At 45.5% G+C, this 13566-nt stretch overlaps 1 protein-coding gene across 4 annotated transcripts; it reads left to right on the top strand.

Annotated features, from left to right (window-relative positions):
• Positions 1-1366: 1366 nt before the first annotated feature.
• On the top strand, positions 1367-12565 carry SLAMF9 (SLAM family member 9). Of its 4 annotated transcripts, XR_002786998.2 has the most exons (6): positions 1368-1536; positions 2140-2481; positions 4208-4480; positions 4890-4966; positions 5663-5850; positions 8271-12565. XR_002786998.2 is itself a non-coding variant. In XM_023554160.2 (5 exons), the coding sequence occupies exons 1-5, from the start codon at positions 1491-1493 to the stop codon at positions 5684-5686; spliced, it is 762 nt and encodes a 253-aa protein (XP_023409928.1). In that variant the 5' UTR covers positions 1368-1490; the 3' UTR covers positions 5687-12565. The 4 variants fall into 4 exon arrangements, 3 of the variants coding, with proteins under 3 accessions (XP_023409926.1, XP_023409928.1, XP_023409927.1); XM_023554160.2 differs by having other exon boundaries at positions 5663-12565; XM_023554159.2 differs by lacking the exons at positions 5663-5850; positions 8271-12565 and having other exon boundaries at positions 4890-5290.
• Positions 12566-13566: the final 1001 nt, after the last annotated feature.

Raw genomic sequence — 13566 nt, 5'->3', positions numbered from 1 at the left:
CCCTCCTAGTCTGGAAGCTCTGCTGAATTCCATTCAGCATCATAGTAACATGAGAGCCTCCACCGACAGGAATCGAAACCAGGTCTCCCTCGCAGGAGGTGAGAATTCTACCATTGAACCACTTTCCTTTGGTAGAACTCACCAAACTTGTATTTACTTGTCCAATGTCAGTTGTTAGCCTATGAGCTTCGTGAAGTCAGGATCTAAGTCTTGGAAACTGCTGACCCCCTGGCATTTAAAGCAGAATCTGGGCCACAGAAACTGCTCAATAAATGTTTGATCAAGCACTGAATTTGCTAATTCAAAGGTACGAAATGTTGGCACAGGGCCAGAACTGAATATATCTGCCCCCATTGTGCCCTTGGTCTTGAGATAAAGACTCTTGCTTCCTCACCACAACATAGAATTATTGAATATTGGAAAAAACTTAAAACATTATTTAGTCTAATTATCCATTTGATGCCAAAGATGTTGCAGAAAATCCAAGCAAGTGACTGTCCAGTCTTAGCTTGAATTCCAGGGACAGAAACTACCTCCCAAGGCTACTCATTGCATCCTAGACAACTCCATCACCAGGAATTTTTTTCCTGCTCTGATCTCCTGTGCGCACCCTGAGTCTGATTTCCTGTAGCTTGAGCGACATCATATTCTCAGTGAATGATTTAAAGTCTTTCTATAATATTAACAACCTGGACCAGCTCTCTGGTCCAAACTGATTTTTTAAAAGAGATTTAAATTCTTCCCCCTCTGAATAGCCTCTCAAGTGAGAACGTAACTAGCTTTAAATAGAAAGTCTTCATTAATTCATCTGTTCCAGAAATATCAATGGAGTGCTAACATGTGTCTAGCATGGGGACCAGCAATAGCAGGACCTACAGAGGAGACAAAAGATGGAGTCTCTCTGAGGAGATAAAAATGCTTATAAGATCAGATGATCACAGCAACATAGGGCTGCCGAGGGACAGCTAAGGCAAAGGACACCACCAGCCAAATGCCAAGTCTACCTGGGAAGTGTTCGAAGAGTTTGGGGTGGGTAATGTGGATGGGAGTCTGGGAATACAGAGGACATGGAGTATACGAAGGCTCCATTTAGGAAGCCAGATTTTAGCTGGGCTTGGTGGGACAACATGACCCCATATGTATCAGAGTAGAACTGTGCTCCATAGGGTTTCAACAGTTGATTTTTCAGAAGTAGATCACCAGGCCTTTCTTCTGAGGTGCCTCTCAGTGGACCGGAACCACTTGAGCAAACACAAGTCAGTGGGAACACCATCTTGACAATCAGGCTTTGAGAGCGAACTCTCTTCGTGGGCAAGGAGGGGCTTAGTGAGGAGGGAGGAAGTAACAGGGCTGCTGAATAGGGTAAGCATCATTTCCTTCTCCTCAGGACTGTTGATCAGTCACTCTGTGGCTGGGATGTCTCCTGACAGTTGTCTTCCTCACAGCACTGGGGGCTGACCAAGTCATACCTTTGAGCACAGGCTGCTGGCATGGGGGCTCTTGCTTGGCTGGTCCTTCTCTTGTTGCTCCTGGAAGGTGAGTGAGACCTCCTACTTCTGCATGTGAGTTTCTCCCTCTCTCTCTGTCCTCCTGGTCTGCTGGGACCTGGGCCAGCCAGCCTCTTCCTCTGGGGCTAAATGCTTCAGCTTTTCTGAAATAATGATAAGTAGGAGTCCTGGTGTTGTGGTGGTTAAGAGCTCAGCTGCTAACCAAAATGTCAGCAGTTCAAATCCACTAGTCGCTCCCTGAAAGCCCTATGGGGCAGTTCTAGTCTGTCCTACAGGGTTGCTATGAGTCAGAATAGACTCAACAGCAATGAGTTTGGTTTTGGTTGGGTTTAGGATGTGGCTTCAGGGCAGGACCAAGAGATGAGGGAACCTGGGGACATGAAACGGGGAGAAGCCTAGGATGGCAGAAGGAGAAGGTGAAACTTGGGGATGAGGGCACAAATGGAAGCCAGCCTCTGGTATGTGCTTAACGTAGGTGCAGCAGAAAGCTAGAGCCAGAAGAGGCAGCTGGAGGACAAGATAAACCAATAAAACTACATTCTCCTCCCTTGAGACCACCGCCCCACAGCCAGGCACAGCAGCCCCGACAACTGCTGGGCTGTCTCCATCTCTTTTCTTCTTATGTCTGCAGCCAAAGGGGACTCTGGAGATGGTACAGATCCTGAGGAAGTAGTGGCTGTTCTTCAGGAGTCCATCAGCCTTTCCCTGGAAACACCACCAGATGAAGAGTTTGAGAACGTTATCTGGTCCTCCCACATACGGCTGGCAACTGTGGTGCCAGGGAAAAAGGGAAACCCAGCTGCCATTACGGTGATCAATCCTCGCTACCAGGGCCGAGTGAGCTTCCTGGGCCCCAGCTACTCTCTGCAGATCAGCAATCTGAGCTGGGAGGATGCAGGACCTTACCATGCCCAGATCAACCTGAGGACGTCCCAGAGCTCTACCATGCAGCGTTACAATCTACGAGTCTACCGTGAGTTTACACTGGGAACCACACCACTGCTTGTCTGGCTCTCCTGGGCTTCCCGTGACTCTGGATTATGGTTTGAGGGGCTGGGACGAGGAGAGGGACAGTCTCCAGTCTGTCCAACCCCACTATCTGAGCTGCAGCAACAGCCAAAGTGACCTGTGACAATGAGGCTCTGCGGCACTGAGGCATCCCCAGGCAGGTGCCCCACACAGTGAGAGGGATGCGGCTTCATGCATAGACCCTTCAGGGGGCCAGGTGTCATTGCAGTGTCTTCTCAGGGAAGGAACCTGCCCTGTTAGGTCTTTGGTCATTTCATTTCTCTACCAGTGAGATTTTTGTATCTCGGCAATGAACACGATCTATTCTTGAGCCTTTCATCCCTGAGTGTTATTTGAGGGATACGAGGGTACTAGTGGAAACCCTGGTGGCGTAGTGGTTAAGAGCTACAGCTGCTAACCAAAAGGTTGGCAGTTCGAATCCACCAGATGCTCCTTGGAAACTATATGGGGCAGTTCTACTCTGTCCTATAGGGTCGCCATGAATTAGAATCAACTTGACGGCAACAGGTTTTTTTTTGTTCTTTTGGTTTTAGGGTACTAGTCAGTGTCTCCTTGTTATGATGCTAAACTGCTCCAGTAGAGCTTCCAGATTAAGACAGGCCAGGAAGAAAGGTCTGGCAATCTACTTCTGAAAATCAGCCAATGAAAACCCTATGGATCACAACAGCCTGATCCTGGGGTTGCCATGAGTCAGGGACCAACTCGACAGCAGCTAACAAAAAATCAGTATCTGCCCTCTACTTGAACATACATTTCTTCTTAGTGTCTGCCACACTGACCGATATCTTACCTTGAATCCTAAAGAGACACTGATTAAAATATAAATAATCCTAGGAGGAGTGACAATATTTTATGGGACCCAGGAGGTAGAATGGGGTTCGGAGGAAGGTGGGTGTTATGGATTGAATTATGTCCCCTAAAAATGTGTGTCAGCCTGGCTAGGCCATGATTCCCAGTACTGTGTGATTGTCCATTATTTTGTCATCTGATGTGGTTTTCCTATGTGTTGTAAATCCTACCTCCATGATGTTAATAAGGCGGGATTAGTGGCAGTTATGTCAATAAGGCAGGATTCAATCTACAAGATTAGGTTGTGTCTTAAGTCCATCTCTTTTGAGATATAAAAGAGAGAAGCAATCAGAGAGACACGGGGAGCTCATACCACCAAGATACAAGAGTTTGGAGAATAACATGTTCTTTGGACCCAGGGTCCCTGTGCTGAGAAACTCCTTGACTGAGGAAGATTGATGACAAGGAGCTTCCCCCAGAACCGACAGAGAGAGAAAGACTTCCCTTGGAACTGGCACCCTGAATTTGGACTTCTAGCCTCCTAGACTGTGAGAGAATAAATTTCTCTTTGTTAAAGCCATCCATTTGTGAGATTTGTGTTATAGCAGCACTAGATAACTAAGGCAGCGGGGTATAAAGATGCGAGAGAAGGCAGAAGGAGAAGGTGGAAGATGCCAAAGGCAGGTCTTCCTACCTCAGCAACTGTCAAGGGGGCCCTGGAGCCACAGATTGTGTGGTGGTTGTTTTTTGTTTGTCTTTGTGTATTTGTTGTAGGTAAAGGGTCCTCAGAGGGTAGCACCAGGACCCCAGAGTTGAGGAATTTAGGAAAACAACTGACTCCTGATTGTTTAAAGGGTTTTTTGTGTTCCCCTGTCCTCTAGAACGGCTGTTGGAGCCCCGAGTCACTGTGAACTTTAAGATCTCTGGGAAAGATGCCTGTAATATATCCCTGACATGCTCCATGGAGAAGGCAGGCATGGATGTAACCTACAGCTGGATATCCTCGGGGGACAGCATTGATATAGCCCATGAAGGCCCTGTTCTCAGCACATCCTGGAGGCCTGGGGAGGATCCTCTCTCCTACACTTGCATGGCCAGCAACCCCGTCAGCAACGTCAGCTCCCATCGAATTCATGCTGGGCTTTTCTGTGCAGGTACCAGGAGACCAGAGATAGCCCCTGAACCACTAGGACATGTGCCTCAAGGCCATTCTCTGGAGGAAGGAACCACCATCTTCCTCCCCAAACTCCTCCAAGAGAGCACATGGAAGACAGAAGCTACCCCTTCCCGCAACTGGATTGGGGAGGGGTCCTGCCTCTTTCTGCCCCCAACTTCCAATGGTGTCTTCTCTTCGTCATCTTCAGACCACTCCCCTGATCTCAGTTCCTTCTGTGCATAGAATGTATATTTACAAAGACACTTGCAAAAGGACATCAACTGTTCGATGTCAACTTATGAACTTGAGACCCCCTCTGTGAAATTTGGTGTAGATGTCTATTCCCTAATCTTAACTTGATCCTTCACTCTAACAAGTCCTTCTTTCCTTCCTTTTTTCCATTCCAGATCCTGGCTTTCCTTCTGAGAAGGCTTCATCTACCTTCTGCCTCCTGGCCAAGGGATTGCTCCTTCTCTTGCTCTTGGTAATTCTGGCTGTGGGGCTCTGGGTCGTCTGGGTCCGGAAAAGATGCCAAACACCAAAGGTGAAGAAACTCAAGAGAAACAGAATGAAACTTAGGAAAAAGGGAAAGCCTGGCCCCAGCCTAGCCTGACAGCCTGGTGGGGACCTCTGTCCTTAGCTTTGTTTCTTCCCAGCCCCCAAGGAATCCTTCCTTCAGCTCTTCTCCCCCCAGGAGGCTCATGGGTGAATATCCTAAGGGTCATGCTTCTTGAGGGAAGTCTGGCAATAAAGTTAAATTAAGTGACCACCACTCTGGAGGAGTTGTGTTTGGTTCTTCTGTCCTCACTGGGCCTGGCTCTGGCAAAACTCACTTCCATAACTTTTCCTTCTATTCTTGGTGCCCCTCCTCCAAGCCCAAGTGCTTTTCCAAGCCTTTCTTTAGGGAGGAAAGTGAGTCTAAAAGATCCATTCACAATGCAGCTTTGGTATGATATTATTCACTGCCTATCTCACTTTCCACCAACACACATACCATTTACATTTTAAACAAGAAAAGCAAGAGGTTGCTTTTAACCTAATGGAACCTGTGACTCCTATATGGTAGAATAGCACTTAGGACCTTGCATTTGCGTGGTTTTATTCCTGCTAAGATTCCCTACTCTCCTCCTGGCTGATAAATTTACTTAACTTCCCCCCTTGCCCCCGCTCTGGTTTATAGGCTGTCCCACACAAGGAGCTGTGAAGGACCCTAGGCAGTCCTTCTCTGCCTTTGAGTTGAGCCTGGTGACGTCTCAATCATCTCCCTGACACCAGATGTTCTGGGTCTCTGGTGCCCACCCCAAAGACATGACAACTCTGCTGGATCAGAAGCCAAGATCTTGGACCCTTGACCCTCCACAACCTCTGGTTGGTATCACTGTCCTGTCTGTCCCTTCTTTGTAGATTTCCATGTCTCAGAACTTCTCTCTGGAATCTTGTCCTGGGTTAATGTCTCCCTCACCTATTCCCACCAAAGGCCCTTAAGTTTATGTTCTTGCACTTTCCCTAGCCTGATGATCCACCTGAATTTCTCACCCAAGCCTGATTTGTCATTTCCCAAGTCTCGATCATTCCCTCAAATCAGATCTGTGGACATTACTTAATGCAGTTCTTCAGGCAGCCTTGGTCTTCTCAGCTGCCACTCTAGGGGCAGGAAGGGAAGGAGGTATTGAGGAGGGAATTGGAAGCCATCCCTGTGAAAGGTAGCAAGTAAATTGACGAGGTGGTGTGGGATACAGCGGGGAGAGCATGGGGTGAGGTCTCAGGAGATCTGGGTTCTGCTCACCCGTTGTCTTCCAGCCCAGGACATGTTGTTCAGCAACTATCCATTGAGCCACAGTCCCTTTCTACAAGGAACACACACTCTCAATGGAGAGGCTGACGTAGGTGCAGCTGATTGGTTATGGATTGAATTATGTCCCCCCAAAAATATGTATGGGAATCCTAACCCTTATACCTGTGGATGTAATCTCATTTGGGAATAGGGTTTTCTTTGTTATGTTAATGAGGCCATATCAGTATAGGGTATATTACTTTTGAGATATAAAAAGAGCAGATTAGGCACAAAGAGGCAAGCATGAACTGTGGAAGGCAGAAGCACATTTGAGCATGACCAAGAACTGAGGAACGCTAGCTATAGAAGTGGAGACAAGGATCTTCCTCCAGAGACAACAGAGGATAGCCTGTGCCCTAAATTCAGACTTCCAGCCTCCTGAACTGTGAGAAAATTAATTTCTGTTCTTTAAGGCCACCCACTTGTGGTATTTCTGTTACAGCAGTGCTAGGAAACTAAGACAGTGTTCTTACAGGGAGATGGCTAAAGCAAGTGACTTGGCTCCCACACAGAAGGGTCAGCGGGTAACCTCAGAAACTTCAGGAGAGGAGTCTGACAGATAAGGAGAGGTCAAGCAGCAAGAGGCACGCCCTGATATTTCTCTAGATCTCTCATGCCTTCCTGTCAGTGAGGGGAAGGTGCTGATCTCCAAAGTGTCTTCCAAGAAAAGGGATATTAATTCTGTGAAGGGGGCAGGGGACATATTGGAGGATCTTGAGACCAAGGATCCCTTGCTCTAAGGGAAGCAGGAGCATGTAGGCCGGGCACTAGGGCAACGCAGGAGAAGGACTCTGACTGCGGGTAGCATGAGGCTTGAAGGAAGCCAAGAGTCAGTCTCCAGGACTAGAAAGGAAGCAGGCACAGGGGACAAGCAAGGGCTCCCTGACTTAGATTTTGTTCAGGAGAAGGAGTCCCCTGGGGCTTGGGAAGGAGAGGGTGAGGTTGAGAAAACAGTCTCAAAAGAGATTCTAAGAATGGCAGCTTGATCCACTCTGTTGCCTGGATGTCCCAGCCCTTGCCCCTCTGAGAGGCAGTCCCTGGCCCGAGGCTGGTTCTCTGAACTTCCCTTAGGCCCTGAGCACGCATCAGAGAAATAGTCCCACCTCTAAAAAGGCCTGCAGTCTGGGACCAAGCCTGCAGCCCCACTTCCTCTGATTTCTTTCCTATGAGGCCCCATCTTTCACAGTGCCAGAGACTAGCTGGAAAAGGCTAACTGGAGTCCACCCTGTGCACACAGGGGCAGCTAGTTGGTTCCTCACCTATTTCAGGATGTGGCACACAGAAGGTGAATAAAGGAATGACTGGACCCTGGGCAGCTGACCCAGGGCTCTTCCTGGAAGTTGACAAAGTCGTTTCTTCTGATACCCTGTCTCTGAGCAGAGAAAAGCAGAGGCCCCAAAACAACTCAGAGTACCTGGAAGAGGAAGGCTGACGTCCTAGAGAAGGCTGAATATAAGTTCAGAGGTGGGAAGCCAGGATAATAATCATATGACAGCACTTGACAATTTGCAAAATTTGTTCCTCAGTCTTTGAAGTAGGTGAAAGCAAACTAGGGGAGGGGCTGCTAATCCTTAAGCACCTACTAAGGGTTAGGAGGAGCCCTGTTGGCACAGTGGCTAAGAGCTCAGCTGCTAACCAAAATGTCAGCAGTTCAAATCCACCAGCTGCTCCTTAGAAACCCTACAGGGCAGTTCGACTCAGTTCTATAGGTTTGCTATGAGTCAGAATTGACTTGAGGGCAATGGGTTTGTTTGTTTTTTCTTAAGGGGCAGGCATTGGTTAGCAGTGGGGAGGCAGAAAAGACACTGTCTGCCCTCAAGGAACTTTGTGGAGTGTGTAAAGATATAATTACAAGGCGGGGCCAAGATGGCAGAATAGCTAGATGCTTCCTTTCGTCCCTCGTACAACAAAGACCCCCCAAAAATAAGTGAACCAATTATATATGACAAACTAGGAGCCCTGATCATCAAAGACAAAGCTGAAGAGTTGGACTGAGCGACAGAAGTAAGGAGAGACAACTGAAAAGCGGTGAAGTAATGCCAGTCGCCAGGATGCCGACTGAGGTGAGCAGTAACATTTGGGAGTGTCTCATCACATTGGGAGAGGCCAGGCGACGGCAAGTCTGCACAAGCCTCCAGAGCCGGGTAGAAGCGGTGCGCCGGTGCGCCAGACTTGCAAAAGTTAAGTGCAATCTACTGGGCGGGGACAAAATAGCCCCTCCTCCTACAGGAATTTCACAGCAGAGAAGTGCTTCCTTCCCCTCACCCGCCCCCTATCCCCCACCCAACAACTGCCACGCCTCCTAAGCTAGAACTCTGGGCTCTCCAAACCCACACCAGTCTCGTGGCTTTAAAAAACAACAAGTTCCCTACGCCAGGACTCAGGGCAGGTCGGGATGTGCTGCCCTTTCCTCCAGCCACTGGCATAAGGGGTCCACGGACTTGCAGCGCCCTTCACCCCTGCCTAGACCTGTGTGGACTGATTCAACACCACATGCCCCCATTAGCGTAAAACATCAGGGCATATACTTGAAACCTATTTTCAACTGCAGCACCCAAGGGGGAGCTGCAGAATCATGACATTTGACACCACCCTGCCCATTAAGCAGGGACCTCGCCAACACACATCAGAGACCTGAGGGCTGGTGGTACCATCCACTCATCTAGTCCCCCATGACAGGGGTCTGAGAATAAGTGGTGCCTCCCAGTCCCTCCAGTCAACAGCACTGGCTGGCTGCCCAATGACCAGCTGCAATATCCCACCCAATACATGCTCTGGTTGATCTGTATGCTGAGCAAATAATCCAAGAAGCTGGACTATATGAAGAAGAACAGGGCATCAGGATTGGAGGAAGACTCATTAACAACCTATAGCCATGCAGATGACACCACCTTGTTTGCTGAAAGTGAAGAGGACTTGAAGGACTTACTGATGAAGATCAAAGACCACAGCCTTCAGTATGGATTACACCTCAATGTAAAGAAAACAAAAATCCTCACAACTGGACCAGTAAGCCACACTATGATAAATGGAGAAAAGATTGAAGTTGTCAAGATTTCATTTTACTTAGATCCACAATCAACACCCATGGAAGCAGCAGTCAAGAAATCAAGACGCATTGCATTGGGCAAATCTGCTGCAAAGTACCTCTTTAAAGTGGTGAAAAGAAAAGATGACATCTTGAAGACTAAGGTGTGCCTAACCCAAGCCATGGTATTTTCAATCACATCATATGCATGAGAAAGCTGGACAGTGAAGAAGGAAGACTGAAGAAGAATTGATGCCATTGAATCGTGTTGGTGAAGAATACAGAATATACCATGGACTGCCAAAAGAATAAACAGATCTGTCTTGGAAGAAGTACAACCAGAATGCTCCTTAGGAGCAAGGATGGTGAGACTGTGTCTTACAGACTTTGGACATGTTGTCAGGATGGATCAGTCCCTGGAGAAGGACATCATGCTTGGTAAAGTACAGGGCCAGCAGAAAAGAGGAAGACCCTCAATGAGATGGATTGACACAGTGGCTGCAACAATGGGCTCAAGCATAACGATTGTAAGGATGGTGCAGGACCGGGCAGTCTTTTGTTCTGTGGTACGTTGGGTCTCTATGAGTTGAAACCAACTCGACGGCACCTAACAACAACAATGACAACACATGCTATAGGGGACAGGGACATGCCTTCCACCCAGGCACCCAGGGGCAGCTGTCAGACCCCTTCTTTGCTCTGCACATAGCCCTCTACCGCAGCCAGCTCCGAACATCCCTACACAGCCCTGCTTGTCTAGGACTGTAGGTGAGAGTCTGCACCACACACTCTGTGACCGACGACCTGGACAGCTATGCCACACCTGCACAAGTGAACAGATTCCTGGGCCCACACAACTAGTAGCTGCTCTAACCACCTGGAGACAGGATGTGAGAGCTTCAAAGACACCAATAACCAAAGTAGCTCACATGCCCAGTCTACTTGGGCACACCAAAACAAAACAAAAAGCTAGGACACAGTAAACAAACACACAATAAATAAATATAATTACTTATTGATGGCTTGGAGTAAACAGTCAATATCAATTCATATAAAGAAGCAGGTTAAGGTGGCTCCAGTAAGCAACCAAAACCAAGAACCAGGAAACCTTCTGGAGAAAAATAAGGTCATCGAATTACCTGAGTTAGAATTCAAAAGACTAATATACAGAGCTCTCCAAGAGATCAGGAAGGAGGTCAGGCAAAACTCAGACCAAGGCAAGGAACACACAGACAAAGCAACGGAGGAATTCAGGAAAACGATACCTGAACAAAACCACAAATTTAATAGGGTGCTAGGAACCATAGAGAGACAGCAACTAGCAATCCAAAAGATTAACAATAAAATTTCAGAATTAGACAACTCAGTACAAGGTCATGGGAACAGAATTGAGGCAATGGAAGTCAGAATTAGTGAGATTGAAGATTGTCATGGATTGAATTACATCCCCCCAATAATGTGTGCATCAACTTGGTTAGACCATGATTCCCAGTATTCTGTGGTTGTTTTCCATTTTGTGATTGTAATTTTATGTTAGAGAGGATTAGGGTGGGATTGTAACACCCTTACCAGGTCACATCCCTGATGCAATGAAAAGGGAGTTTCCCTGGTCTGTGGCCTCTTAAGAGATAAAAGGAAAGGGAAGAAAGCAGAGAGTTGGGGACCTCATACCACCAAGAAAGAAGTGCCAGGAGCAGAGCATGTCCTTTAGACCTGAAGTTCCTGCACTGAGATGCTCCCAAACTGAGGGAAGATGGATGACAAGGACCTTTCTCCAGAGCTGACAGAGAAAGAAAGCTTTCCTCTGGCGTTGATGCCCTGAATTTGGACTTGTAACCTACTGGACTATGAAATAATAAATTTATCTTTGTTAAAGCCATCCACTTGTGGTGTTTCTGTTATAGCAGCACTAGATGACTAAGACAAAGATAAATCCCTTAACACTAATTTATTTGAGGAAAAATCAGAAAACATAATTTAAAAAAATGAAGAAAACCTAAGAATTATGTGGGACGCTATCAAGAGGAAGAACCTAAGAGGGATTGGAGTACCAGAATGGGGGTGGGAGGGGGGAGAGACAGAAAACACAGAGAGAATTGTTGAAGATCTGCTGGCAGTAAACTGCCCTGATATCATGAAAGATGAGAAGATATCTACCCAAGAAGCTCAATGAACCCCACACCGGGTAGATCGCAAAAGAAACTCAGGAAGACATACCATAATCAAACTGGCCAAAACCAAAGCCAAAGATAGAATCTTGAGAGCAGCTAGGGATAAATGAAAAAAAGTCACCTAAAAAGGAGAACCAATAAGATTAAACTCTGACTACTCAGCAGAAATCACGCAGGCAAGAAGGCAATGGGATGGCACATATAAAGCCTTGAAAGAAAAAAATTGCCAGCCAAGAATTATATATCCAGCAAAACAGTCTCTCAAATATGACGACAAAATTAGGTCATTTTCAGATAAACAGAAGTTAAGGGAATTTGTAAAAACCAAACCAAAATTACAAGAAATATTAAAGAGATTCCTCCAGTTAGAAAAAAACAATATCAGACACAACCCAAGACTAGAATACAGGACAGATTAACCAGTTATCAACCCAAATAGGGAAGTCACAAAAACAAGTCAAAACTGAAGACTGGAAATAGGGAACTAGAGCCGTCAATATATAAACGATGACAACATCATGACAAAAAAGAGGGAATAAACAGTGTAGTCATACAATTTCTATATGGACAGGAAGTAAGAAAATATCAAGAAATAAAAGATTGGGTTAAATTTAGAAAAATAAAGGTAAATTTTAAAGTAATCACAAAGGAAGCTAACAAAACTACCCATCAAAATAATAAAAAAAAAAAAGACGACTCAGTGAACACAAAATCAACAATAATGACAAAGACGAAAAGAAAATACATAAAGAAAAATGACTCAGCACAGAAAATTAAGTGGAACAAAGAAACTGTCAACACCACACAAAAAAATACATCAAAATGACAGCACTAAACTCATAAAAAACTCATACCTATCAATAATTACACTGAATGTAAATGGACTAAATACACCAATAAAGAGACAGAAGGTGGCAGAATGGATAAAAAAACACGATCTGTCTGTATGCTGCCTACAAAAGACACAGCTTAAACTCAAAGACACAAACTAAAACTCAAAGGATGGAAAAAAATATATCAAGCAAAAAAAAAAAAAAACCCAAAAAAGAACAGGAATGGCAATATTAATCTCTGACAAAACAGACTTTAAATCAAAATCCACCACAAAGGATAAGGAAGGACACTACATAACGATTAAAGTGTCAATTTACACCAGGGGGATATTATCATAATGACAGGGCCCCCAACAACAGGGCTCCAAAATACATAAAACACACCCAATGACAGGGCTCCAAAATGTATAAAACAAACTCTAACAGCATTGAAAACAGAAATAGACAGCCCCAAAATTATAGTAGGAAACTTCAACACATCACTTTCGGTGAAGGTTGGAACATCTAGAAAGAAGCTCAATAAAAACATGGAAGATCTAAATGCTGCCATTAATCAACTTGACCTCATAGACATAATAGAGCACTCCACCCAACAGGAGCCAAGTATACATTCTTTTCCAAAACACATGGAACTTTCTCCAGAATAGACTACATTTTACACCATACAGCAAGCCTTAACAGAATCCACAACATGAAAATATTACAAAACATCTCTTCTGACCATAATGCCATAAAAGTAGAAATGAATAACAGAAACAGCAAGAAAAAAAAATCAAACACATGAAAACTGAACAACACCTTGCTCAAAAACTACTGGGTTATAGAAGAAATCAAGGATGGAATAAAGAAATTCATAGAATAAAAGAGGAATGAAAACACATCTTACCAGAGCCTTTGGGACACAGCAAAAGCAGTGCTTAGAGGTCAATTTATAGCAAAAAAATGCATACATCCAAAAAAAGAAAGAGTCAAAATCAAAGCATTAACCCTACAACTTTAATAAATAGAATCAAAAAAACCAAACCAAACCCAGTGCCATCAAGTTGATTCCTACTCATAGCGACCCGATAGGACAGAGTAGAACTGCCCTGTAGAGTTTCCAAGGAGTGCCTGGCGGATTTGAACTGCCAGACCTTCTAGTTAACAGCTGTAGCATTTAACCACTACGCCACCAAGGTTTCCAAAAAAAATAGAAAGAGAAAAGCAAAAAGAAGCCCT

This window comes from Loxodonta africana, chromosome 3 (genome assembly GCF_030014295.1).
Source record: "Loxodonta africana isolate mLoxAfr1 chromosome 3, mLoxAfr1.hap2, whole genome shotgun sequence".
In the NCBI taxonomy this organism is placed as follows: Eukaryota; Metazoa; Chordata; class Mammalia; order Proboscidea; family Elephantidae; genus Loxodonta; species Loxodonta africana.
The sequence above is the reverse complement of the archived record's forward strand: the minus strand, read 5'-3'. Positions and strand labels throughout refer to the sequence as shown.

Coding starts and splice junctions, on each gene's coding strand:
- SLAMF9 (XM_023554158.2), top strand. CDS start 1,491: ATGGGGGCTCTTGCTTGGCTGGTCCTTCTCTTGTTGCTCCTGGAAG. Junction 1,537..2,139: donor TCTCTTGTTGCTCCTGGAAG/GTGAGTGAGACC, acceptor TTATGTCTGCAG/CCAAAGGGGACTCTGGAGAT. Junction 2,482..4,207: donor TTACAATCTACGAGTCTACC/GTGAGTTTACAC, acceptor CCTGTCCTCTAG/AACGGCTGTTGGAGCCCCGA.